Source organism: Danaus plexippus, chromosome 23, assembly GCF_018135715.1.
Source record: "Danaus plexippus chromosome 23, MEX_DaPlex, whole genome shotgun sequence".
NCBI classification, from domain to species: Eukaryota; Metazoa; Arthropoda; class Insecta; order Lepidoptera; family Nymphalidae; genus Danaus; species Danaus plexippus.
The window spans coordinates 1,663,063-1,690,676 of NC_083551.1; the positions used below are offsets into that span (position 1 = coordinate 1,663,063).

General features: G+C 30.0%; 4 protein-coding genes across 4 annotated transcripts; 2 read left to right on the top strand and 2 right to left on the bottom strand.

Annotated features, from left to right (window-relative positions):
* Positions 1–282: 282 nt before the first annotated feature.
* On the top strand, positions 283–3,695 carry LOC116774895 (THO complex subunit 3). Its single transcript, XM_061524069.1, has 7 exons — positions 283–607; positions 717–838; positions 1,055–1,194; positions 1,497–1,596; positions 2,124–2,285; positions 3,077–3,177; positions 3,428–3,695. Exons 1-7 carry the CDS (start codon positions 404–406, stop codon positions 3,580–3,582), a joined length of 984 nt encoding a protein of 327 aa, XP_061380053.1. The 5' UTR covers positions 283–403; the 3' UTR covers positions 3,583–3,695.
* On the bottom strand, positions 3,679–11,912 carry LOC116774666 (NADPH-dependent diflavin oxidoreductase 1). The gene is made up of 7 exons (XM_061524068.1): positions 11,456–11,912; positions 10,946–11,235; positions 10,627–10,810; positions 5,522–5,742; positions 4,747–5,022; positions 4,093–4,319; positions 3,679–4,017 (listed from the first exon to the last, which is right to left on the bottom strand). The coding sequence occupies exons 1-7, from the start codon at positions 11,838–11,840 to the stop codon at positions 3,792–3,794; spliced, it is 1,809 nt and encodes a 602-aa protein (XP_061380052.1). The 5' UTR covers positions 11,841–11,912; the 3' UTR covers positions 3,679–3,791.
* On the bottom strand, positions 6,405–9,985 carry LOC116774668 (U3 small nucleolar ribonucleoprotein protein IMP4). Its single transcript, XM_061524071.1, has 6 exons — positions 9,658–9,985; positions 9,267–9,429; positions 7,966–8,098; positions 7,298–7,436; positions 6,752–6,873; positions 6,405–6,624 (listed from the first exon to the last, which is right to left on the bottom strand). The coding sequence occupies exons 1-6, from the start codon at positions 9,842–9,844 to the stop codon at positions 6,442–6,444; spliced, it is 927 nt and encodes a 308-aa protein (XP_061380055.1). The 5' UTR covers positions 9,845–9,985; the 3' UTR covers positions 6,405–6,441.
* A 725-nt stretch (positions 11,913–12,637) lies between the features above and the next one.
* On the top strand, positions 12,638–27,433 carry LOC116774718 (large neutral amino acids transporter small subunit 1). Its single transcript, XM_032667452.2, has 13 exons — positions 12,638–12,758; positions 16,642–16,885; positions 20,424–20,567; positions 22,014–22,116; positions 22,182–22,307; positions 23,104–23,197; positions 23,525–23,666; positions 23,954–24,084; positions 25,075–25,243; positions 25,637–25,730; positions 25,984–26,142; positions 26,446–26,501; positions 26,588–27,433. Coding segments are annotated over exons 1-13 (1,467 nt in total). The 5' UTR covers positions 12,638–12,756; the 3' UTR covers positions 26,591–27,433.
* Positions 27,434–27,614: the final 181 nt, after the last annotated feature.

The following is a 27,614-nucleotide window of genomic DNA, read 5'->3' on the forward strand; positions in this document are numbered from 1 at the left end:
TATTGGCAGAATATACTGTGCACGTCTTTGCACGGATGAAGTCCATATTTTAAACAAACAACAACAAGGTATACTTACCTTCATATCCATTGATATGAAACTCAAAATACATTAAATTTACTTTTTCATACCTTAAGCCTCTTTTGTGGATTTTTATATATTTTTTAAATGTTTATATTATTCATAGTTTTATATAATGTTTGTTTTATTATTGAGGTTTGTACATGGTCGTAAGTAAAATATTTTTTTAATCTTCATCTGTCATTACTAGTTTGACAAATAATTGTGAAGTCAATTTTAAATCGGAGGGCGCCTATTTTATTAAAAACAAAGAGTAGTGTTGTTTTTTCTGTAATTAAATTGTGTGATATACATCGATTGTTATTGAAACTTGAAAAACAAAATGAAAGAATCTAAACAGGCCCAAACCCCGATTGAGGATTTAGCCGAGTTGAAGAGTTATTTTCAATCTCACAATGTTGTGAGAGAATACATCGCCCACAGTTCTAAAGTGCATTCAGTTGGATGGTCCTGTGATGGAAGGAAACTAGCTTCCGGGTCCTTTGATAAAAGTGTCGTTATATTTAATTTGGAAAGAAATAGATTGGTAGGTTCGACTTTTTTAGGTTATGTTTTTGTTTATATAAGAAAACAAATAATTTTTTTAGTGTACAACTATATATTCATCATTATTATTGTGATTTATTTAACATTAGGCTCAAGATTTCGTTTTCCGAGGTCACACGGGTTCTGTGGATCAGTTGTGCTGGCATGCATCACATCCCGATTTACTCAGCACTGCTAGTGGTGACAAATCAGTCAGGATATGGGACACTAGGTATCCTTATAATCTAAATCAAATATTACCTCAATTTAATATGTGAAACTGCACCCTATTAATGTGTTCTTAATGTTAGTATCAATTGACACTATCTTACTAGATGTTAATTTTATATTTAAGATTTCTTACACTTAGCTGTTATTATGACTTAGCTACCAATGGCACTAAAAATATAATTTTAATGATTTTATACTAAATTTATAATGACTTCAGGACGCACAAATGTGCGGCGGCAATATCAACTAAGGGTGAAAACATAAACATAGCCTGGTCTCCGAGTGGCGCAACCATAGCCGTCGGAAATAAAGAGGATTTGGTATCATTCATTGATACTAGGAACTATAAAGTGGCAAGTTTATATATATGATCTATAATTTGTACTACATATTGTTAGTCAATCATATGGAAAATTTAAATTAGTTTGTTTACACTTAATTTTCAAAATCTCGTTCAATGATGACAGCTAAATGTATAGTAGATTATTAAAAAAATATATATTTGCCAACAAATGATAAACATAAGTCACAATTATGCACCTCTTAATAAATTCTCCTTATACAGAAATCCCATTATTCCAGTGCGAATGAAGCCATAGCATAAAAAATATATATATGTTAAAAATTATATGTAATTTAAAATATATTCTTGTAGGTAGTTGAAGAACAATTCAACTTCGAAGTGAACGAAATATCTTGGAACAACACCTCGGACCTCTTCTTCCTCACAAACGGTTTAGGCTGCGTACACATTTTGACGTGAGTAATTTAATTTTTATGACGTCTGATCTATCTGTATAATACAATTTTATTAAAATATCTAAAAATTATATATTTATTTGGAAAAAATATATTAATTTTTTTTTCACACCAAACAATTTACCTTGATGTGTAAATTTTAACAGCTTTATATTTGTGGAAAGAAACCTGATCTAAGATAATTATTTTAATAATTTATACTAAATATATTGCTATAACGAGATCTAAGATTTTCGCGAGTTTTCTACTATACTAGTTAAATAATAATATCCGCGTAGTATATCCGAATAATACTAGTTAAATATATTGCTATAACTAGATAATTGTCTAAGCTTTAATATTTAATTTGTGCTTAAATATAGATGGGAACATCACTAAGGACCAGCTTAGTCGAGAAGACTGGTTTCAAATAGTTTTTATATGTGCATTTCCTTCGACATAATTATACAGTCGCGTCCTCTGACTAGAAAGTCCTCATAAAACATTGCTTTTTATATTTTTTATCACACAAGTATTTATATCCTCAGATATCCACATTTGGAGTTGCAAACAGTCCTGAAGGCCCACCCCGGTACATGTATATGTATTGAGCATGACCCCACCGGCCGGTACTTCGCTACGGGCTCCGCGGACGCGCTCGTCTCCTTATGGGATGTCAACGAACTGGCCTGTTTGAGAGTTTTCTCAAGGTAAAAATATTATACGTACAAGTTTGTGTAATTTATTTATTTGTAGATGCTTGTTGCTCTCTCATGCAAAAACCTCTGACTAGAATTTATAACTTAACAGTAATGTAGCCAACTTCTCAGTATATGCAATTTTTCCTAATTCCTGCGGAAAGTATTATGTATGAAGTCACGTGACTGACGATAGATGTCGCTACCGGTTGGTTACCCTCACCATGTAATATATTGTTTTAACAACTTATACTAAACTAGCACATCTATTACTTACAACTACTGAAAAATTTACTTATTTAGAAAAATTTCGGCACAGCTTAATTGTGAAAATAGCTGGAAGATGTTATTCATGTCTTCAGTTTTTTTTATATTAAGAGAATTTTTTTGTGCTATTTTTTGTAATGTTGCATTTGTATAACGCTATAATTTAAATAAAACTAATATTTTTCGGATCATGCTACGCGTATTATATTATTGTAAAAACTACTTACTCCCGGGCGGACGATATTTGCCTCTGATCACGGTTGCTGCAAAGTAACCGAAACGTCGGAAATATGTAATTTTTTAAAATAGTAAAATACGCATAGTTTAATCCGAAAAATATAAGTTTCATTTATTAGAAATGGTTTGAAAACTATTTCGCTAAAATATCTGTCAAAAACTTTTGAACTTTTGCTTCTAACTTGTTGACATGCTATTTATATAAAGTAAATTTAGTTAAATCTCAATCCGTTACTTCAAATAACGTTTTAAACTTAAGAACTTATAGGTGAATGACTTTAATGGTATATAACTATCAGGTTGGAGTGGCCGGTGAGGACATTATCCTTCAGCTTCGACGGTCGACTCTTGGCTTCAGCGAGCGAAGATCATATCATAGATATAGGGGACACCGAAACAGGTAATTTGTTATATTATTTTATATGGCAACATTAATATATATAACCTAGTGCTGCCATCTGTTATCTGTAGTATTAAGTTATTGTTGTCTATATTATACCTAGATAACCATAGACTAGAATCCATTAGTGTTGCCAAGCAAGAATTCACAGTAAATAAGATTTTGTTTTTAAACTTTGTAGTATAACAAAATTGGATTGTAACAAAATATTTATATAGATTTATGTGTCATTTTTATACTTAATTTTCAGGAGAAAAAGTGGCGGAAATTCCAGTTCAGGCTGCAACATTCACAGTGGCCTGGCATCCGTCCAGATACTTGGTGGCTTTTGCATGTGAAGACAAAGAACCGCCCGAGAGAAAACGAGATGCTGGGAATCTTAAACTGTGGGGACTTAGCAGTTAGTGGTTATATGGAGACTTAGTGTATAAATGTTAGTTTTAAAAGTGTATTGAATCAATGGTATGATTGTCTCACGATGGATTCTCTGTAATAAAACGATTTGATTTATTATGTAATTTATTTATTTTATTTTGTACATTATTTCCATCACATGATGCCATTTCCTTAATATATTTACATGTGTATATATATATATAATTTATTTGTTAATTTCACCAAGTTTCAACTTGCAGTCTCCCATTTTTCTCAATATCTTTGAGCATTTCTTTGGCTTCCGCCATATCAATGTCACCGCACGTGTTGAACACATCTATGAAGGCATCCCGGACATTATCTGGCATATTTTTGGCATTGCCAGATATAAATATATATGCTCCTTTATTGTTTATAAGATGCCATAACTCATTTGACACTTCAGCTATCTTATGTTGAACATAACTGTGAGGAAGAAAAAAAAAAGGAAATGCCTTAAAAGTATAGTTAATATTAAATTAAAAAATATATTTTACATACATTTTGTTATCCTGGTCTCTAGAAAATGCTGTATATAAGCTCAATTGCTTATCTTCAACCATTTTCTCGAGTTCTTCTTTACAATGGAAATCCTTTTCTTTGTACCGACATCCAAAGAATAGATGCAATACATCTTTATTAGCGGTCCCGTCATATAATTTCTCTTGCAACAGACTTCTGAAAGGCGCTAAACCCGTACCGGGAGCCACAAAAATTTGTGGTATATCCTGAAAAGGGAATTTTGAAGTAAACCTAGATTATTTATTACTAAAACAAATCATATCTGGGAGGAATAAAATAACAATTTTAAAATTCATATTAATTTAATTTACTGAACTACATATTTGTCTTTAAAATAATTAGTGTTAAAGATTTGAGCGCGTGAATATTCAGAACGTGTTCAAATGCAATAGATTGGAAAAGTGATTAAAAAAGCGGTTAGAAATTAAAATAACGTATGACGTCACGTGTCGACTTTTTATGCTGTTTATGAAAAAAAGGACTGTGGTAGTAATGAGAAGTCAAATAGGCTTCTTAACAAATCTTCGTATAAGTACTTATATAAAATTTTGAGATTTTGAGATATTTAAAAAAAAATGGTTAAAATTAAAAAAAAATACAAAACTTTTATTCTTATTAGTAAATTATGTTTACCTTATCTTCTGGAAATTTAAGTGATCCTTTCTTTATCCAGCCATAAACTTTGTCGCCATTTTGTAAACTCTTCAGCCAATTGGAGGCCAGGCCGAGTCGCGCCCTTTTCAATTTACTGTAATATTTGACAACAGCTACTAGTAACTCTAATTTGGTGCCATTTGACGATAAACAACTACTCGCTATAGAGAATGATCTCGGTTTGATTGAACAGAATAATTCGAATAATACATCTATAGTTAATTTCGACGCTGATTTGTGGAAATCGTGTAATACCTGCAAGTATAAAATTTATATTAAAATAGGCACGTTAAGAGTATATAATTAAAAAAAAAATCTATAACACTATTCAAAACTACATACTGTTTAAAAAATCGTTATAAATGTAAGTAGATATTCATATTTAAACAAGTCATTAAAAAATTTTACGATTTGTTTCAAGCAAGTGACCTGTGAAGTGAGTGTTCAGTGTTTTGACCATCATTTAAAATGATTGTGATTTTAATACAACGTAAAAATATCAATTAAGAGTTAATTTTATTGTATTTGTATCAAGATCAATAGTATGATATATATCGCCAGTATATATGAAAGTAAAACGATAGCTGTCGGGTTTTTTCACGATTTTTTTTGAGTTATTCATCTCGTCTACTTCTCAGCACTTGCTCTAAACTAGGTAACACTTAACCCATAAGTCGGATTAAATTTTTCATAATAAATGTAACTAAATGATACTAAAATTTTCATTTAAATGAATTTACGATGCCTCCCTTACTTCTAGAATAGTCCTCTTTGGTCTTCTGCTATAATTGAGCCAATCTTCTTGTCCTTCTGCAGAACTGAGCTCTAAACATTTTTCTTTTTCTAATTTATCTTCAGACACTAGTGCGAGAAGTGAAAATACATATTGTGTCGGATAAGCCTTTAAGTCCCAATACTGTTCCGCTATTTCGTACATAGTGAGCGGGTCTTTGAAAAACTCTTGCACTGGCATATCTTGAAACGATATTATTAATTAATTGATCGGCTAAATAATTCAATATATTATTTTAGTATTATATAAATCTTGCAAATTTTTGCTAATAGAAATGTTGTCTTCAGTTTGTTTATAGTTTCAGAGTAATTTATATTGTGTATGTATTGTGGGCTAAGTGAATTATCGGGCATTATTCATAATGCCCGGGCGATGTGATAAATAGGCGAGTTTAGATTAATATCTGTCCCCGTATGGCTGGGTATTATTCATAATGCCCGCGTTGATCACTTGAGCCATAACATATCTATTATGCGCTCTTGGTACGAGCTATGTACGCTAGAGCCGTTTGTGTTCCGCGGAACGCGATTCAAATATTTAAATGATATCAACTGAGCGTATGGTGATTCCAACAAACACATTAATTTATATTACCAAAGGTTTAAAATATCGGTTACTTAGAAGTTATTTTTTTCAAAACAGAATTTACAAGTGAATTTTTCATTTTATTTAAAATGAAAAGTCAACAATACAAATAAAATCTTTACTAGACTGAATTTTAAACAGTCATATATATATCATCGTATAAATAAATACATTAACATCATTTGCTTAAATAAGAGCAACATTAACATAATTATCACTTAATTTATAGGTATAAAGGTTTTAAGTGAAAATAAAAATCTTTGTTTGTTTGTTAATATATAATTATGTATGATATGTCACTCCTCTGTCCAGCCGTCATCGTTACTCAGGAACCGTCTCTTGCTGGATGTGTTCATGTAAGGTCTCAATGCCCATTCCGTGTCTGCTGCGTCCAAAGCTTCCAGAGTACCCAATTTTATTTCGTACAACTTCATTTGGAAACGTGGTCCGATTTCTGACAGTTCAATTTCTTTGCCAGACTGTAATTAAAATTAGGATACATATAAGTAGAGAATTTTAAATGTAATATCAATACAAGAACACTTACATCTTATTTGTACAATTTATATATATATATATATATAATAGTATTTTAACATATAATACCTTTTTGTATGTGTGTTGTCTGAAGCAGATGTAATCATCATTATTTGCGAAGGTTATAACCCTTTTTGAATCCGGTTTTGGTACAGGGAACAAATATTTTAAGATGCTCATCGTCCTTAAGCCTAGAAAAAAAAAATTATATATTATTATTTATTTTACGTTATTACAAAACTTATACTATAATGTTTGAAGTTATCTCCTATAGAGCATTAAAATGATCTCATAAGTAGGTACGGTTAGGACAGTGAAAAATGATAAATTTAGTAAACAAATTTCAAACTTTTCTTAGTAATGAGACATTATACAGGATAAGTTGGACATAATTTCATTATTAAAGGATTTTTTCTTAGAAGAGAAATATATTTTATCTTTAATTTTCATAATATATAGCCAGTATGAGGCATAGACTTTTTTATAATATTTTAATTTTTTTAAATAATCATATTTTAACATTTTGTCGTCCATGAATGATAAAATATATAATACTTCCGTTAAATTCAAATTCCGTTGACATTTTTTTAAATGTTTTCAAACTATTATATTTACCAAGATCGGTCTTGAAGTTGTGAAATATCAGATGAGGGAATTGTTCGGACATCGGACCAATATCTGGTATGTCATGTCGCATGACAACTCCTGACAGGGTAAATGATGCTGTCGGTCCATAGGGCAGGTGACAGATTACCTGACGGAGATAATATATATAACAATTTATATTATACACATTTATTATTTATTATATAGTCAAATGTTGTACAAAACAATGTGTTGGAAAGTCTCCTGACATCCCTTTTAGTAGTAATTATTTTAACTTATAACATAAGAATGTGATTCCCCTTAATAAGTACAATATATATATATATATATATATATGTATATTTTATACTAGTTGTGCTGAGGGCTTTGTAGGAGCTGAACTTTTTTTTTTCATTTATATTAATAAAATTCATAAAACAAACGTTGCTTGCATTACTCCTCTGTGCACAAACTATCTGACAGTGAAAGTCCCATCAAAACCTGTCCAGGCGTTTCCGAGATTAACCATAACAAACAGAGACAAAAAAAAATAAAAATTATATTGTAGTAATTGCACCATTAATATATACGTATGTATTAAGTATAGCAAGGAGTATTAATTAATTCCAATACAACAGACAGGACAACATATTTATATACAGATTAAACATATATAACTATTAAAACGTCATAGTTACCAGGCTGTCAGGTATGCCTCTGTGTTCATGTACTACGATGAAGTCCGTTACGTCATTAGCTCGGCAGGCGTGGATCAGCTGAGACATTTCATAACCACCGCGATTCATTCGCTGGCTGTTCGGGAAGATTAGTCTGGACAAAAGAATTATATAAATAATAGATATAGTGATGTGACAATATAGGATTACGTGTTTTATTTATAACTGAGACAATTTTGAGAGGAAATTAATTTTATTGAATAGTCATAAAAAATTTTAGTTTTTAACAAATTTTGTATAGTTTAAAAGAAACTAATATTATTAGAATTACTGCGCGTATTTTATTATTTTAAAATCTACACACTCCCGACGTTTCGGTTACTTTGCAGCAACCGTGATCACCGAGTAACCGAAACGTCTGGAGTACGTCGTTTTTAAAATAATAAAATACGCGCAGTAATCCGAAAATATTAGTTTCAATCAAATGAATACTCGCGCAAGTCAAGATCTCATTTGTATAGTTACTTTTACAGGTCAAATAAGTAATCCGAAGTGGTTAACTCATTGTTAATATTTTAATTTTTGACTACTGATGGAACAAGCTAGTGATCTGCGTACAGTAGTGGCATCACACTGAAGAACACACTTCCGAGCAACAAGCACTCTCAACCGTATAAATAGTCAGCAAGCTACAAAATACTGACAGCGCTATTCAGAACTCGACACTGAAACATGTGTTGCTTTCGTATCAGTATTTCATAAGTGGCAATTTTTCATTTGACTTCGACAGTTTACTTTTTATATAAAGTAAATACACCATTGACGCGGTATTTTCCAGATATTTAGAAGATATCAAGTCTCAAGCTTATGTTTCTTATTTCAGTTACCATAAACCTATAGTTTCAATGATAAATATTCCTGAAGAACCGACATTTATTGAAATATAAAATAATAATATCTTTAACAATATTAACTTCTCATTTATTTAATAAAAGAAAAAAAAAATTTTTTATCTGTCACCACGCCCAAAGTGTAACTTAAATTAATATCAAAAAAAAACTACTGCATAATTAAAATTTATATATAATTATAATTGCATAAGTTGATGACAAATGCTATGCAACAGCTTTACCGCGGCCATCTCCGAGTGCCACACGTCTTTTTTTTATTATCTAGCACTAACTTAAATGTATACCTCTCTCTTAATTTGTACACAAGACATTATAAATGTATTTTTTTACATATTTGTATATACTCTGTGGTATTTATTTTCTCTCTTGCTGGAATGTGTACAGTAAATAAAATATTTGTATGTCCTATACCTTAATTCCTTGACAAACATCTTCAGCCTGGCGCTCGGTTCTCTGGAGGTGGTTATCATGATCTTAGGATCCTCGACACCAGCATATCTGTATTCATCATCCTGTGAATTCAAGGTGTTAGCGCCACCACTGAAACCACCGATCACCGCAACTCTCTCCGGACCTAGAATTACAACATGGCAAACAAATCTTCTCATAACTATTTATTTATATAATAGATTTGAACAAATAAAAGTAAAGCCAAAGAAATAATGAAGACGAATCAAAATATCAGACTGTAAAATATTTATGCCAAGAGCAGTAGAAAACATTGATGAGAAGAGATATTGATTTCAGATAATTCATTAAGTCCATTTGACTTTTACATATCACTTTACGTTAAGTAACTTACCTTTATCTTCGTATTCTATTCTCTTCTGTAAAGCGAGCGCCTCTTTTCTTAGATCCCCGTGTATCGGAATGTTTTCTTCTAAGCTACGTTTCAATTGATCTTTCTTTGCTTGGATACTCTTCTGTTTGTCCTCCACTGATTTCCTATACAGATATTCACGGCGCAAACGCGCCTGCCGTCGGAGCATATTTTTTTTGTTATAGTTTTAGTTAACTTTGTAACATTAAAATAATAACACGCTTCTTCGATTTTATTTTATTTGATTACTAGTGACTTTGACACGGCTTAAAAGCACGTGTGGTTTGACAGTTACGCGTTCGGATACACGACCTAAACGCGATTTACATATATTTTTTTTATTTTTAAATTAAAATGAATGTTATGTAATATTTATGTACTTTTTTTTTATCCGATGATAATGTAATAACGATAAATGCTTTTACGTTGTAATCTATTTAACAGTATTTTCACGTAATACGAGACAAAATCGGTTTGTTAAAATGGCAAACTATATCCGATATACCACTGCTATAAAAAACTGTATACATTTATATTTTTTTGACGAATTTTTACATAAGACTCTATCAAATCTGGATTTTAATTATTATTTACACCTCTAATTTTTTTAGCCATATTACTTTCTGTAATCTGTCCATCTGTCCATCTGTCAATCTGTCTGTCAACTCTAGAATAAGAGTTTTTGGACATAACAAACAACTTTAGTAAGAAAAAAGGTTCTTACACCCAACAATGCAGAAAACAATTAAATCAGATACACATCTGTCTACATAGACATTTCTGTTTTAATATATATTTACGGATAGTTTGAGCTGAAATTACTTGGTGTATATTTTTTACAACTTCATATTTGTTTAATTTCAGATAATATAGGTACTTTAATATGGCAAAATATAGCAAAAAATACGTATTATATAAGAAAAAAGTAATCCTAAGATGTATAGGACTTACCGTCATGATATTGTTCTACTTTCAGTCTGTAATAAGGTTTTATATCCAGATTATGAGTGTCAAATATTTCAAACAAATCATCAACGTCTTCTTTACTATTACGAGGCCGTATATTAAAAACATCACCAGGCTTATAATCAAGCACCTTGTCCTCGCACACTTTGAGTGTTATTAATCTTACATCCTAAAAATTAAAAAAAGAATTAACATTAAAAAAAGGTTTTTAATGATGTTACATTATATCATTAAATTTTTTTTAACCAAAATAAATGTATTAATATTTGTCTTACTCTAGTTATTATAGCTGTGCATAACTTACTTGAAAATGAGTTTCATCCGTAGTCCTAATATTTTTTTCCACTTCAAAGTAACTTGTGTCAAGAAAATGATCTTTGAGACCATTTCTGAAGTATATATCTTCATTGAAAGCCGCACCATTTTCATGACTTCCTGTTTTGATCAAAGAAATTTTCCAACGCGGGACAAATGATGATTTGATTGTGTCAGTTGGAAGATTTGGAAAGTAATTTCTTAAGGTAGCGAGGAAATTCTTTAGCCATGGAGATAATACTGCATCATGGCCGAGATCATGCTGATAATCACATAGAGCTACAAAAATAGTTAATAAAGATTAATACAAAAATAGTTAATAAAAAGTTTAGGAACACAAATTAAGATAAATTTCTATAGGCATCAGAGTTGGTGCTATAAAAAGTACTTATATGAGGTCCTGTTTGAAAATAGGAATAATTTTTTAGATCTAGTGACATTTATAATAAATTCTTCTTAAAATAATATGCACTAATATTGAGTAAGTTTCAAATATAACCTAAATCCAGTATAGGAGTAGCGCCAAGTTGGATAAGTCGTTTATGAAGTTTTTTTGCCACAAAATTGAATTTAGCATAGGAGGAATCACCCAATCCTATAACTCCGAACTTAAGTTTCACTAAAGAATTCGATGGCAAGTTTTTTCGTAATAGAAATTTCCAGAATCTTTTCATGTTGTCAGGTTCGTCTCCCTGACCAGTTGTAGAGCATACGAAAAGAGCAAATTCTTCATGAATTAATTTCGATATTGAAAAATCGTCCATAGCCTGAACTGGACCTTTGAAGCCCAACAATTTCGTAGTTCGCCATATTCTTTCAGCTACTTCCTGTGCGGTGAAAGTTTGACTACCGTACAATACTAAAAACCTTTCTGTATAAATCATTTTTATTTATTAATTTTCTTAAAATATATATTATGAAGACCGAAACTTTCGAAACAATATGACAACTGTCAAGTTTAACATGATATGTCAAAATAGCATTGAATATATTTTGACATTTTCACTTTTGGTAATGCAATACAGTAAAATATATCAATCGTGTCTCCTCCATTCTACACGACACTGTGCACGTCTTTGCACTGATGAAGGCTATATTTAAAACAAACTACAACATATTAAAAAAAAAAATGGTATTGCTTGAGTTATAAATTAATTTTTTTTCATTATAAATTTGTACGTATACCTTGTTTTTGTAATGAACTGAAATGGAATCTTTTATCTACACATTGTAATAAAATTATAAACTATATATCTGTTTATTACAAAGAAAAGTAAGAGGTTTAAAAAATGTTACTTTACTGTCTTTTTCACATTTTAAAAACCCTATTGAAACTATTTACCGTGTCATTTTAAAGTAATACACTGTTACAACTTAAAATATCGCATTATTTTTATATCAAGTATATAAATACGATTCACTGATATTTTATTAATTCATTGTAGGAAGTTCCAAGTTTTAACCAAATAAATAAATTCAATTTTTTTTTGTATTTAAATATTGAAAATCCAAAAATTTTGGCCTTGTCTTATTAATAAAAAAAAAACAACCCCGCTTTACAGTTAAAACAGTTACTCCAAAAATCCAACCCCAAACACCCCTATCTCACGTTCAATACAGTGTGTGTATCTCTATTTCTCTTACGGAGATGTATTCTTCTATTTCATTCGTAATTGGCGCACGGCAGTCTCGCGGTCCTTCTTGGCGGGCTTAGTCGCCACAACATAAAAAGGCGGGAAATTTTAGTGCAGTGTATTTTTTTTAATTTAATTTAAGTTATAAATAAGCAAAGATATCAAAATGTAAGTTATTAAATCAAATTTATTCAATAGTGCCGCATAAAAAATTATCATACAAAGGCCGTCTCATTTGATATATTTGATTTGTTTTTTAAACTTCTTTTTGAGATTATTATAATTAAGAAAACTAAATTTTTAAACGTCTATTCCTAAAAAAAAATTGACATGCAATCTAGTAGCATCTATAGCAGCTATTAATTTTATGCAAACATAATTTATTTTAGGCTTTGTGATTTCATTTATAAAATAAAAAAAAAATATTATATATTTTATATATCACAGTGAAAGGAAATTATAAATATTAATTGTTAATAAACTTAATAACTAAATTAAAAATGAAATTTCTAATTTGAGTTATATAAATTAGTCTGTGTCTGACATTTAATTAAATATCTTAGACTAAGAGCTGATTTAACTGTAGACGGAATTACGTCTTTAACTTATTCATGTATACAAATACAATTAATTCCACCACTATGATTATAAAAATATTTGAAATTATCTTAGACTGTTATCGTAGTGTCGATTCAATAAGACGTAACGGGACGGAAGACGGACTTTGATAAAAGAAGACATGTACCCATCGGAATATTTCAGAAATTTATAAATTTTATGCCGAAAAACCGTTAAAAAAAGCATTTTTTTCTATTGTATATACAATCGGTAAACAGTAACTAAATATAAAACTAATACATATTCATCTATATTTAAATAAATTATAACAGTATTTTAAACTACAAAATTATTTAAATGAAGTTTATAAATAAACGTTATTTTTTGGTATTTTTTGGATATTCTCGTCATATATATAGTTTTTTTCTAACAATATGGGAAGCCACGCGGTATCGATCGCTGGAAACTGAGGTCAGGAGCTTGTAGTCCAAATGGCATGGCTTTCCACACGGCAGTTACAATATTTTATGATCGATTGGGCGTTTACAGCATTAAATTACATGAACATTAAAAGGCGTTTTAATTGTTTGACACATGTTAATGTCATATAACTTTATATATTTTTTTTCTGATGAAGATTTTAATCGAGAATATTTTTTTTATATATATATTTTTAAATAGCTTCAGATGCAAATTCGTCTTTGATTTAGTATGGCATAATTAAAAAAAAGTTTTGACTATAATATTGTGTTATAATGTTTCTATACGTTTGCTCAAGTTTATCGAACACGCAAAAACTATATAATTACACCGACATTTATATAAGATTGAGGTAACTTTTTGGCAAAACAAATTTCTAGAATAAAAGCAATATAGGCTAAGAAAAACTTAATAACTATTGAATAAACGTTAAAAATGAAAATATACTGTTAATATCATTAATAATTAATATGAATAACATTTATTAACATTATAATAATATTATAAAACCAGATCGTATTAATCTGACCCAAATCACGTGTCGAGACGACCTTCTCTCAGTTCTCACTTTGTCTCATTTATTTAATATATAATATAACTATTAATTTTATTACCCAAGATTATTTTTAAAAATTTTCGATAGCAACTGTCAAAAATATAAAAAAATATGACAATTTATGTCAAAGTCTAATCGATAGATTGCGTAATATTTTGTCCATAGATTAAAAAATATGTATAAATTGTTTGTTTATTGCACTTCTATTATTTGTATAATATTTAAGTGATATTTTTATTTCGGATTAGGAAAAGAAATTTTTTAAAATTTCTTTATTAATATATATATTTAAAATTTATGTGCTTTTAATAAGTCACACTTTCTTACTGGTAAGATTATAAGACTAGGTTGATAAACAAAGGTATACCTATATTCTATTTATGAACATAGACCCATGTTGTATTTTTTAAATGATTTAAAAGTTACTATTATTATATTTATAACGTTTAACTTAAAATTAAGAAATATGCATTTGAATTAACATTACGAAAGATTTGAGCCTCAACTTTATGCTTTAAATTCAAATTTTCTGAATCGATAATTTATCAATGTGAAGAAACAGTTGCAAAAATAATATATTAAGAATAAATTTGTATAAAACCTACTTACGGCAGTTTTTTTTTTAATCACTTCCGTTTCCATCTCGTAGCACAGCTACAGATAGACGTAGCAGTTTTTATACTTTGTACGTTGTATAAGTCTAGCCTTTTAAGTCTCCAGTCTCGTCAAGTGGAGACTTAAAAACACTTCGAAAGTTAACATGACTATAATGATAAAATCTATACTAATTTTAATGTATATATTGTACTGGAATTTTTTTTTGTTATCGCACTCTTTATATATACACGATTATTACAATTTTCGTAATTATTAAAATTAATATAAAACAAAATGTATGCTTGTATAAAAAGCTTAACACACGTTTGCATCGTGAAACTAAATACGAATCGTTTAACGTATCTCATAGCTCCGAAAAACGAATAATGATCAGTAGCTATATAATAATGTGACAATACAAATTTTTGGTAAGCTTTCTGGACCTGTTAATACACAGCATCATGTAAAAAAAAATAAGTAAAAGCCGGAGATATTTAAAAATATACTATCTAACAACGACGTTATTATATTATAATATTAACACAACATTTATATGACATTAATGTTATACTAGACAGAGTTCAGGACAATGATCATCGGGAAATAGTTTATCGTCCAAAAAATACGTTAGGAATATGTATTTTTTAAATCGAACTTAATAGTCAAATAAGTATGGAATATATATATATATTATCTAACTTACCAGTCGTAGAATTGAGATAAAACATTAAATTATAATTATACTCAATAAAGTCTCATTTACGTCTTATCAATAGGTGATAACGCCCTTTGTGAAGCAATTCTTATATAATCTATAAAAATATAAACTTTGACCTGTGTAGTACTACTGAGGATCTCCAAACGAATTACTATTATTCAACTTCTTGTTCACAACCACCCTTACTATATGTATGCACGGTCACACAACTTTAGGGTCGTTTGGTAGTTAACTATTATGTAAGCATTTGCGAATAAAAAATTGGTAACAACGATGCAGACTTGTGATACAGTTGTTTTGTTACGATTTTATTTGTTTAAATAATTTCAAAGATAAAATATGTCTGCGCTTATCTTTTTCAACATTTCTGTATTTTTAACGGAACTCGATTTATTTTAAGTCATCATGAATGGCAATTGAACCCTGAGAGAATTATTCGAGTTCTGTTCCCAGATGTTCTGTGAATGGAGTCCATACAAAGGACCTTTTGACGGTAGTAATAAAAAGAAAGGGGTCACCAAGGTCTCGCGCTCGGACCTCTATTGTATAGTGTACACGTTGTTGATAACTAACGGAAATAATTATAAAATTTTAATAGTACTTATATATATATTCATTCATTATACTTTATTATAATAATAAAAAATTTGTGTGTTTTAATATTGATACATAAGATGTCGGAGTTCAGTGATAACTCTGTTAGTACGACACAGTTCACTGCACTATGATATTACAAGTTTAGTCAGATACGGACGTAGCCAATGTACTGTCCTACTTAGGCTATAACGAAATGTGTTTTGGGGAAAATTATAATTTTATTGATTTTTAAAAAAGTTTTTTTTTTCAGCAATATAATCGTTGTAATGAGAGCAAGGAGAATAAAATTTAATTTACACAACACATATATATGTCAGTAGAATTTAATAAAAAAAAGAACTATTCTCCGTCAACTTTCCGTACATTATTCATCATATTATCATTTAAGAAGCAATAAATTTTTTATTTTCGTACAAATTTATGGAATATTCGTGATGTCGGCTGTTACATTATATATACACTAGACTCGATGATTATTATGTCTATAAAGGAGACTTCAGAATGTCCAGCATTACAATTAATTCAAATATCATTAATTATTCAAGGTCTCCAAAAAGAAAATTGGAAGAAGAAGGCGATACGGAAGCCCTGAAGTTAGATCAAGACCAATCAGCGACAAAAGATGGAGGCGCGCTTGAAGCTAAAATGTCGCTTCTTAATGGCATCACGGTTATTGTGGGCTCAATCATTGGCAGCGGCATTTTTGTTTCACCGACCGGTGTATTAAAATACACAGGCTCTGTTAATGCCAGCCTTATCGTATGGGTGGCGTCTGGGGTTTTCAGTATGGTGAGTATTTAAGGAAAACTATGAAAACATTTAGTCATTTTAGACGCTTAATCTAAATTATTAATATAATTTCTGTATCTAGTTTTGTTTATTAATATTTTATACTTTGTTCTTGATTAATCGATTTCTGGACGTAATTTTGATTATGCATAGACAATATAGATTTCATTGGATAAAAAAAAAAATACAATGGAAGTGTAAATGTACTATAATTTCAATCGTATTATCAATAACGAGAAATGATAAATTATTCATAGGATAACATTGAATTATAAAATTAATACGGTGAAATGTGGAACGATATTTAAACGACGTGTCAAGGCCGCGTTGCTAAATTTCGCCTCCAAAGTTATCACGCTGACAGTCAATATAATGTATATAAATCATTTTAGTGTCAAAAAATATCGCTTTCACTTAATAACTTGTATAAAATCAAACTCATACGGTGAAATTAATATCAAAAATTTTTCAACTCCAATTGAAACAGAGAATAATACAGAAATAATGATATTATAGCTTTACCGTTATAATTTAAATTATATTCTCAGGTTGAAGAAACAACTTTATTGTTTATTTGTACCTCATTTTATACTCACATTAGTCTGATATTCACAAATAATGAATATATTTGTCTATAAAACTAAATGTATAATTAAATTATATTTACCCTTAAAGTAATAAGATTTGAAATGACTCAGTAGTTTAGCGCGCTCCGTTTAATGACATTCTTGTAATTATTTATTATATCTAATAAAATGTGAGACAAGTCTGCAGTGAGAGGCGTAATGACAATGACCTTGCCTCAAAACTCGGTCAACTGTTAACTTTGCACATAATTGTTACACTGTTTTTATATTTCTATTATTTCCTTTTATTTAGATTTTGCTTAGCATATCGTTAGATTTGAAACAATGATCAAAAATACGGATAAACTGTCAGGAAGTTCGATCGACAAATATTTAGCGCGTTTTTTCTAGTTTGACGTTTATTGCCAGATGACAATTAAAAAAAAAATTGTTATAGTTTAAGTTTTTCAATCTAATTTAACATGAGATAAAATTATGTTTATTTTTTCATATCTCGTAAGTAATTTAAATATTTATTAAATAAATTATGTGACGTCACAACATGAGTTGCGTGTTCTATAATTAACAAAATCTTGAAGGAGAAACAAAAATTTTACTATCCCCTATCATTTGACTTGAAATTCAAAAAATATATATATATATATCTTTGGAATGTTAATTGAGAGTATTATATTATATCTCTTTTTTTCTTTTTATCTTCTTTCAATTCTAGAATAGTAGAAGAATCTAAAGCTTGCATATATCATATCGACTCTGAATGTTAGATGAGAAAAGATAATGTAGGTACTTCAACTTTTATTTTCCTTAGATAAAATTTAGACTTCTAGAACTAACGATTACAAAACACAATAAATGAAAGAAGGTAAATCACTTACACCCTATTTGTCCCCTAAATCGAACGGTTCTGCGTTTTGTGCTCAAGTTTTGAAGGCATAATCCATAGCGACAACATTCTTGGGGGTAACCTACAGCTGTTTATGGGAGAAATTAACTGAGAATTGTAAATCCTTTCAGCCCTATTTTTTGATATAGAAAAAAAGTTTTAGCGATTAAGTAACCACTTTACATACAGTATTTTTTACGTATGTAATATTATCTACGTATTAAGTTGTAACTTAGTGAGCTTGAAGTTGCCGTAAAAGGTAAAAGGTAAAAGTTAGTAGTTTAGGTAACTACAAATAGGTGAAATTGAGAAGAGTTTTAAATTGATTTTGGTGGTGTTTGAGTGCCACGTATATTTGGTAATTACAGAAAATGATCTCCAAAAATATTTGGCAGTATGAGTTTTTTTCATTTTAATTTTGCATCGTTTAAGTTAAACCATATTATTGAGTTATCTTTAATATCAAATAATTTCAGCATCGTTAGGTCAAACTTCTTTTACAATCCACTGAACAGAATAATAGTGTATTATTATGAAGACAGTTAATATAAAAAACATGAAAAGAATTTTTTTCTTTCTTTATTGGTAATTTTCTGTCGTTTTTCAAGGTTCTGAATAATTTTAACTTCTAATATGCCTCTCGTAAAAAAAAAACAACAATATATAATTTAACAGTTTCAGAGATTATTTAAATTGTATTATGTTATAAATATTACATATAGTATAGATAAATTGACGAATGGAAAGGAAAGGAAAAAAAATATATACTTTTTTTTTGGCTTAACAACTGAATTCCATTGCCTGGTATATGTACGTGTTGGCACTAAACTATTTTATGCACAGAACCAATAATACCGACTCTTTTATCATATAATCTTCAAATGACCATTACCTTTTTCTAGACCTCGATTTTTATAAAACATTGATCAGTGATCACTAATCAAGTAATCAAAAGTTGTACAATATTAAAAATTTATGTGATTGTGAAAACCAGAAATGTCATTATTTAATTTTAAATAATGTTAAAAGTTATTTATAATTATATATATATATATATATATATATATATATATATATATATATATAAGCTGGACGACTATAAATAGACTATGGCTTTTCTGAAAAACAATGAAAAAAAAAATGCCAATTCATTAAAATGAGAATTGTTTATGGTAAAAATAATTTTATTTTAAAACGTTGTCTTATAGCAGCGCTGCTATTTCCAGTCAATTTTATCAGAGTGCTCATTATAAAGGGATTGTTTTCTAGATAACAACATCCCGAGGGAATTATATATGGAGGATAAATATAAAACTGATGCAATACTTCTTTGTTATATAAGACAAAATTAATCAACTCTGTCTTATTCCCAGACGAATAAAGTAAATAATTCACTGTTTTAGTGCGAATTAGTTTATAGAGAAATTAAAATGTGTTTGCGTTAATATTGCAATTAATTTCATGGAGGAAAGGAAGTTTGGAAATAAGAACTATTTATTTAATGTCAAATGTCAAATAAATTGAGATTATTGTTTAAATTAACACGTGAATGGACTGCTCTGCGTAATTCACTTGGTATAAAAAAAAAAAAATTAAAGAAAGTGTTGTTTTATATGTTTGAACAGTTGATAAAATATGACCGTGTTTAAATTCCCTTGAGTTTGTCCCCAAGTCTCCGATATACTACAAAATTCCCTTGAATTAATGCGTAAGTTCATTTCTTTATGTAGGTATGTAAAATATGAAAACTATAGGTCTTCAAGTAAACGCTAAATACTCGTATTAGGTTCCTATTTATATATTTAAATGCAAAAAGTTTGTATGCACATTCACTGATTGAATATTTTTATTATTTGTTACCCGATTATTTTTTATTTGTAAAATTACATCAATCGAGATAAGTAATTAGCGTACAATTAAAACATGATCTGTAATTTTAAAAATTACTCACATTTCTTATACATACAATTTGTTTTTAAATCCTAATTATGTTCCATCAAAATCTCTGAATACCTCCCATATATTTAGAGGGTAGACCAACGTTTGTTAAATTATAATTTTTTTGCAGGTAGGAGCATATTGCTACGCGGAACTTGGTACTATGATACGACTCAGTGGAGCTGATTACGCTTATATCATGGAAACTTTCGGACCCTTCGCGGCCTTCATGAGGTTGTGGATTGAATGTATGATAGTTAGACCCTGCTCTATGGTAAGTTTTATTTTATTATCATCGCAATATTGCTATGAACTGATATTAAAAAAATTAGCTTAAATAAGGAATGTACATCAAATCTTTATAGATTTTTAGAACAAATCGGGCGCCAATTTTTTTTGCAATAACTATCAAAGAATACAGCCATAGTTTTAACGCGCGACGTATTTTCAAGATCACTGGAAGTGTAGTGCTTCTTGAGATTCAGAATGCTAAGCAGCTAACCGTCCCAAAAGAAATCTGTCGTAATATTGCGACATCCTCTATGTATCTGTCGCAAGCAATATATTTAATGGAAGTTTATAAATTTATGTACATTTCAATATATGTATAAGAAATTTTACTCTAAAGAGTGCTTTAAAAGAAGAGAAATGAATGATACAAAAACGACAACTGATGACCTCGGAAAAGGCGGGAGCATGAGTTTTGTAGAAATCAATACGAGTCTATATATAGACTTAGACCAGCCGTTGGAACTTCGAGGACTGAAATGTCTTCGCTCGTAATATAGAACGAATACACCAAACACGACATTACATAATTAAAATATATGAATGGACGTTTTTAATACACATTATTGAATATTTTTTGTTATATCTTACAAAAAAAAAAAATTCAGAGAAAATTATGTATATCTCAGGAAGTACAGAATTATATAACACCACTATTACTACAAAACATTAAGTAGACAAGGCGTGAAAAATTTAATAGCTTTTGTGTGGTAAAGAAGCCTTTCCAACGATGTCACACAGGCCTTGACCTATTCGATTTATCCTACGTCACGCGTTTGTCAATATCCTATCAAGCCGTCAATGAAACAAAAATTTGTTAACAATTTTCTTATTAATAATAAAAAAACCAACACTATTCTTTATATGAAAGATACGAATTAGTAAACAATAATATATTCGTATGAAAAATGATATTATAATAATCATTTATGGAAATAACATTGGGTTAGTTTTCCAAAAAATACTTTCTTTGTGTAGTTTTTGTATGTAACATATTAATATATACTAATAATAATTTTTGATGTGAGATTCATTGTTTCAATGATCAGTTAAAATTGCAAGTTTAAATTTAATAATGTTAACGTTAAAACAGAGGTTAGATTGGCGCCCAACGTGGGACTTAATGTCATTGCTGGCTTTATCGAAATAAACGTTCCGTTACTCAAATTGATCGCTGTAGGAGTATTATTGTTCGACACTAAATTGGATTCTAGTCCCAATAAACTTATCTATAACCTAAATTGAAATTTATGATCACTGATCGTCTTCTGAACGTTTTGTTTAGTAAATCTATACGTCTAAAGTATTTTATTTCAATCTTTTATCTGTGTTCAAGACTTAAATATATAAATGTGTAAATATTTATATGTATAATCATTTAAATCGTAATAAAGACAAAAAAAAAATTAATATATTATTTTCAATAAACCAGGCAATCGTGGCGTTGACGTTTAGCACGTACGTGTTAAAGCCAATTTTCCCTGAGTGCAGTCCCCCTGAAGACGCGACACGGTTGCTGGCCGCCTGTTGTATTTGTAAGTTAAATAAAATAATGATGTCGTCCAATTAAACAAATTAGTTTAAATTATATATTTTTCAGTATTATTAACGTTCGTCAACTGTTGGTCTATTCGCGCTGCGACACGTGTTCAGGATTGGTTTACTTACGCCAAACTGCTTGCACTCTTCATCATCATAGCTGCGGGATTATACCAACTGAGCAGAGGTTGGTATTAGATTGTAACCATTTAATAGATCAAACCTTTTAATGTGAACATTTTCCCTGTCCAACTCTTAATGAATTACAAGAAAATATACATAATAAATTAATAGCGATAATGATTCTGATGATAAAAAATACTTCGTTACCTGATGACTATAACTTGAACTTAAGATTCCTTAATTATTTAAAACCTAGATGTATACTGTGCTTATATTATCAAAATAATCAATATAGCATTCTAATTGTGGTGCTATATGTTATGATAAAAAAAAAACCTTCAAGAATTTTTTCTTCCATCGTTAACCGCGCCCGTCCAACGCAAACCCTCTTGAGGCGAAGTGATATCAATGGCACAACGGTTCAATTTGTCCAACAAATTGAGTCTTTGTACTCACGGACGGGAAAACATAATTGGTATATCCTATCTGAATAAAAGATATAGGTCTACAGAAACATTTGTTCGTTAGAAAATAGTTCTATATCCTCGATTTAAATCACCGCCACGTGCTTTTTATGGCTAAAAATAATAAAACAAAATCATTTTTATGTCTTAATTTGATTTCCTCGACTCTCGAGTCTCGTAAAGCGTCGGCGACGCGTCTTATTAAATGATTGCTCCAATCCGGTGTGCTTCGTTGACATTATTTAATTTCGTCCGAAGCTACTGGAAAAATTATTATTATCGACCCAAGAACAAACAGTACTTCGTGTAAACAAATCTAACAAGTAAAATTTATATCACTATTTTAGTTACTTTTTCCTTGAACACAATTCCGTCGCTGAACGTTTATTTTTACAGGGAAGGTGGAACACTTTACATTTGAAGGGACCACGAGTGACGTCACATCCATCGCCCTATCTTTTTATTCTGGATTGTTTGCTTACAATGGATGGTGAGATTCATCAGCATATACAAACATTGCCTCTACTATTATGTTATCAATTTATACATGCTTCTTCCTGAACTCATCTGGAGTATATGATCAATCTAACAATAATTATGACATCTGGGAAAATCTTTATCAAAAGATTGCTATTCTGCCCAAAGCAATCAAGTCACCGGATTAAAACTGATTCAGTCATATATTGTGTTAAATAAGACAGCACTGATTAATTATTAAACTTACTTATAAATTAAACCCAGTCATAATTATATCCCTTAAGGTTAACCAGCGAAATAATTGCCATGTATTTTTATTATGATAACTTCCTATTTCCAGGAACTATCTTAATTTTATAATCGAGGAATTAAAGGATCCAGTGCGAAACCTCCCTCGAGCCATCGCCATCTCCTGCACCCTCGTCACCATCGTGTACACCTTCACCAACGTAGCCTTCTACACCACGTTGTCACCAACTGAGGTATGTCCACTATTTTATTTATAATAATATCGTTATATATTAGAGAATTTGCTGTTTATCAGTATTTGATCCACAGTCCATAAAGAGTGGAATCACTAAATTGTGATTTTCTATCATTAGTTCTAAAGTTATTAAATCTCTTTAGTTTATGAAAGGAGTAATTTGTATCGTTTCTTTCTTGTTGTGGTTCTAAAGCAGATGATGATCAAATGCTGACGTTATTGGCATATATTCTGTAAGAAATGCCTATGTTATGTGATGATGTGATCTGATCGTTTCGTCTCCAGGTGCTGGGTTCGGCTGCTGTAGCTGTAACATTCTCTGAACGTCTCTTCGGTGCGTTCGCTCTCTCTATACCAATGTTCGTAGCTGCGTCCACTTTCGGTGCTGTTAACGGCGTGCTCTTGACTTCTTCAAGGTATGTCAATATAAATTTTAGTTTCGACCGAAATATTCATTCGTCAGAATTATTTTTGACCAAAAAAACTGTTTGCATTCTTTTCGGCTTCATAAAATTGATATTTTTATATGGAAATTGGAAGTTGAAAGTTGATTAGTAACAAAAAAAAAATGGTTTATTTCACATATGTGGTTGGTGATTTGAATAAGTAAATGTTCCTGAGGAAAAGTAGGAAAAAATGCTGAAGAATCTTATTGAGACATGTTAGGTGCTAGGTTAAGTCACATTCAACAGAAAATACTATCACATTCCATTAGCACTACTTTCCCAAACAACGTCATAATTTCTCTGACGAAATAGTCGGAAGCCCTAATACTATTCCCAATATCTCACAATAGCCCTTTCAGGTACCGAATCCGATTATAAAAACTTATAAAAAATCTATAACCTTATTGTTTTAATTATTTTAAAAATTCCTTTAAAATTTATAAAATTATCAATAAGACAGATCAATATTCGGTCTAAAAGTGTTCAATAATCAATGGGGCGATGACATTATGGTGAAAGGGTGCTTTCTTAGTCCAGCCTTTTCCTCTTCTTCCAAAATCTTAGTCCCATACTAACAACAAGTGTTACCAGATCAAAAGAGGTTCAATTCAAGAAGTCTTGTTAGCTCTATAACGAAAAAAAACATTTATCTGATAATGATGTCATCTATATAGTATATAAACATTCTGCTCATCGAATTACAAGATAAGACAGTCAGATCTAAGGTTTTCGCGAGTATTCATTGAAATGAAACTAATGTTTTCTTAGTACTACGGGTTATTTTATTATTTTTAAAATTACATACTACCGACGTTTACGTTACTTAGCTGAAACCGTGACCACGGGCAGACGAGATGTTCAATTCAAAAAACTTTCAGGAACATGTAATTTTTCATCTAAATCTATCTATCTTCATGCAATTCTATGTATGCCTTTAGTATACCTGGACTATGTGCCTAGGTTGTTCTACGCTGGTGCCGCCCAAGGTCAAATGCCGGGCATGCTGACGATGGTCTCATCTCGCTCCACTCCGGCACCAGCTGTGATAGCTGTGGCCGTACTATCTCTCATGTATCTCACAGTGTCTGACATCTTCGCGCTAATCAACTACGTCGGATTCGCTACTTGGGTATATTAAAATATGTTATTAAAACTAAAAATTAAGTTATTTTTTTGAAATTATATTTTTAACAATAAAATAGTCTTAATATTTTTTATGTTTGTAATATAAATGAAAAGAGATCTTGTTTCGAACCTACATCGCGTTGGATATCGCATCTCAGCCATCTCGTCAACTAAGCTATTGTGATCACATAAAAATATATTAGGTCAATTTTTTCTTGAACATTTACGATACGACGATAACATTACAATGCCGTTGGCACAAGAGTATGAACTGTATGTTGCTTGTAATGAATTAAAGTTCTAGAATTGAATTATATAAATTTAAATTCAACAATTGTCTTATACATTTTACTTTGTACTTTATTCATTATAAATACCGTTCGTTGTATTCCTACAGCTGAGCATAGGAGCGGCAGTTCTCTGTCTACCGGTACTGAGATACACTCAACCGAATTTAGAGAGGCCCATTAAAGTTAACTTGTTCTTCCCAGGTGAGGATATTGAATAGTTAAATTAAATAAATACAAGCCCGATTTTTATTTTTCATAATTGGAATGTTACTCTTAGAATGTATTCTGCTTTAGAAGTCTGTTTTTTTTATTATTATCGTACTGTCAGTTAAACAGTAATTATTTCAAAGATACGTTTTAAATTCTTATAAAATCAACTCACAATATCCGTCTACTATAATTATTACATACGACAATATGAAATTATAATAATATATTTTTATTTAATCTTTAGTGATATATATAATCTGTACGATACTTGTCGTGGCGTTTCCCGCGTGGGCGTCGCCCGCGGAGACAGGGGTCGGCTGTCTCATGATATTAACGGCTGTTCCTGTATACCTGTTGCTGCTGGAACCTAAGACGAGGCTCTCTGGACTTGGATTTATTACTGGTGGGTTATACAAACATATACATCCACACACACACATACACACATATACACTTTCACATACATATACACCCACGCAAACGCATACGCACACACTTATATACACACACAAACACAAATATACACTCTATTACACTCATAGACTCATGAAATACTTTCCTTACAAGTCATATCTTATAAAATAACACTTTTGTTGTATCCCAACATAAGTAATTTGTGTTTTTACGTATCAAGTTGATGTTTACGTAACTAGTCATGTACTGCTATTTTATAATTAAATACTCATTATATTATTTTTCCTAACAGACGCCGCTACCCGTTTAATACAGAAATTGACATTATCTGTGCGACCAAAGACAAAGGTATTTTTTTTTTATTGACGAGTGTACGAAGAATAATTAATTAACATTTTAAACATAGAACTTACGAATATATATATTTTTTTCAGTAAACAAAACGACCAACATCAGACATATCCGCGACGGATTCCAAGTATTTAGCTCACGCATAGCCTGAAGGTTACAAAATATATAACGTATTTTAAATAAATAACATAAATATATAGAAATATTACATGTATGTTTTGTGCTGGAGTGAGATATGTTATAGAAGTATTGTTTATGGTTCAATTATATTATGCTGTAATGTATGCATGTTAATGTATTGAGTTAATTCGTAAAATTAAACAGATCAAGTATTAAACGTTAATTAACATTACCAATGAATCATATTATATTACATGATCCTCGTTGTGTGATATCATGTGATATTGTAATTTTTTTAATCGTTCTGAAAACTCATTTAAGATAAAACGGGACTCCTCATAATGGACAATATCTTTATATTTTAAGAATGTAGCTTTTATATAGTTAGAATAAACATCGTTTGTATGCATATTAGCGAAAATTATAATTTAATTTTTGCGTTTGCACAAACTATATTTCATTTAAGGCTGTGTTTTAAATATTCCAAAAAATAAAAAAACGTAATAATAATAATTATAAAAATACAATCATTTAAATTTAATTTCTAGATGATTAAGATTATTTCTATTTTGTAAATATTATTTAACGTACATGACATTCCAATGAACTGCCAATTCTCGAATTTTAGAAGCTTTAAGCTGTTATATTGTATCTGTGGCCATTTTGTTTTTTTTTTTTTTAATCTTTATTCGCTTGTCAGGTTACGATGTTCGAAAGTAATATTTGTATGTAGGTAGCTTGTTTGTGGTTGTTTATATTGGGTGTCTTGCAGACTCAATGTGACAATAATAAATTATTCAATACGTGTTCCAAGTTCATTTAATTGAATCCCTAAGTTTGCACCATCTTTATAACAACAGATGATTCATACGTACATGAAGACTTAGTTAAATTTTTATTTTACTATAATATTCGGCAACTATTCGGTATTAGGCCGAATACCGGAGGGACAAATTATGAAAAAAAAAATTACTCAAAAACACATTGATT

Excerpts from the sequence above, each read along its gene's own strand:
- LOC116774895 (XM_061524069.1), top strand. The coding sequence starts at position 404 with ATGAAAGAATCTAAACAGGCCCAAACCCCGATTGAGGATTTAGCCGAG. Across the intron at positions 1,195-1,496 it reads TAGGAACTATAAAGTGGCAA|TTGAAGAACAATTCAACTTC; the intron begins GTTTATATATAT and ends TCTTGTAGGTAG. Across the intron at positions 3,178-3,427 it reads TATAGGGGACACCGAAACAG|GAGAAAAAGTGGCGGAAATT; the intron begins GTAATTTGTTAT and ends CTTAATTTTCAG.
- LOC116774668 (XM_061524071.1), bottom strand. The coding sequence starts at position 9,844 with ATGCTCCGACGGCAGGCGCGTTTGCGCCGTGAATATCTGTATAGGAAA. Across the intron at positions 8,099-9,266 it reads ATGTTTGTCAAGGAATTAAG|ACTAATCTTCCCGAACAGCC; the intron begins GTATAGGACATA and ends TCTTTTGTCCAG. Across the intron at positions 6,625-6,751 it reads GACAACACACATACAAAAAG|TCTGGCAAAGAAATTGAACT; the intron begins GTATTATATGTT and ends TTTTAATTACAG.
- LOC116774666 (XM_061524068.1), bottom strand. The coding sequence starts at position 11,840 with ATGATTTATACAGAAAGGTTTTTAGTATTGTACGGTAGTCAAACTTTC. Across the intron at positions 5,023-5,521 it reads CAAAGAGGACTATTCTAGAA|GTATTACACGATTTCCACAA; the intron begins GTAAGGGAGGCA and ends TTATACTTGCAG. Across the intron at positions 4,018-4,092 it reads AGAGACCAGGATAACAAAAT|TTATGTTCAACATAAGATAG; the intron begins GTATGTAAAATA and ends TCTTCCTCACAG.
- LOC116774718 (XM_032667452.2), top strand. Across the intron at positions 22,117-22,181 it reads GCTGGCCGCCTGTTGTATTT|TATTATTAACGTTCGTCAAC; the intron begins GTAAGTTAAATA and ends TATATTTTTCAG. Across the intron at positions 26,143-26,445 it reads TGGACTTGGATTTATTACTG|ACGCCGCTACCCGTTTAATA; the intron begins GTGGGTTATACA and ends TTTTCCTAACAG.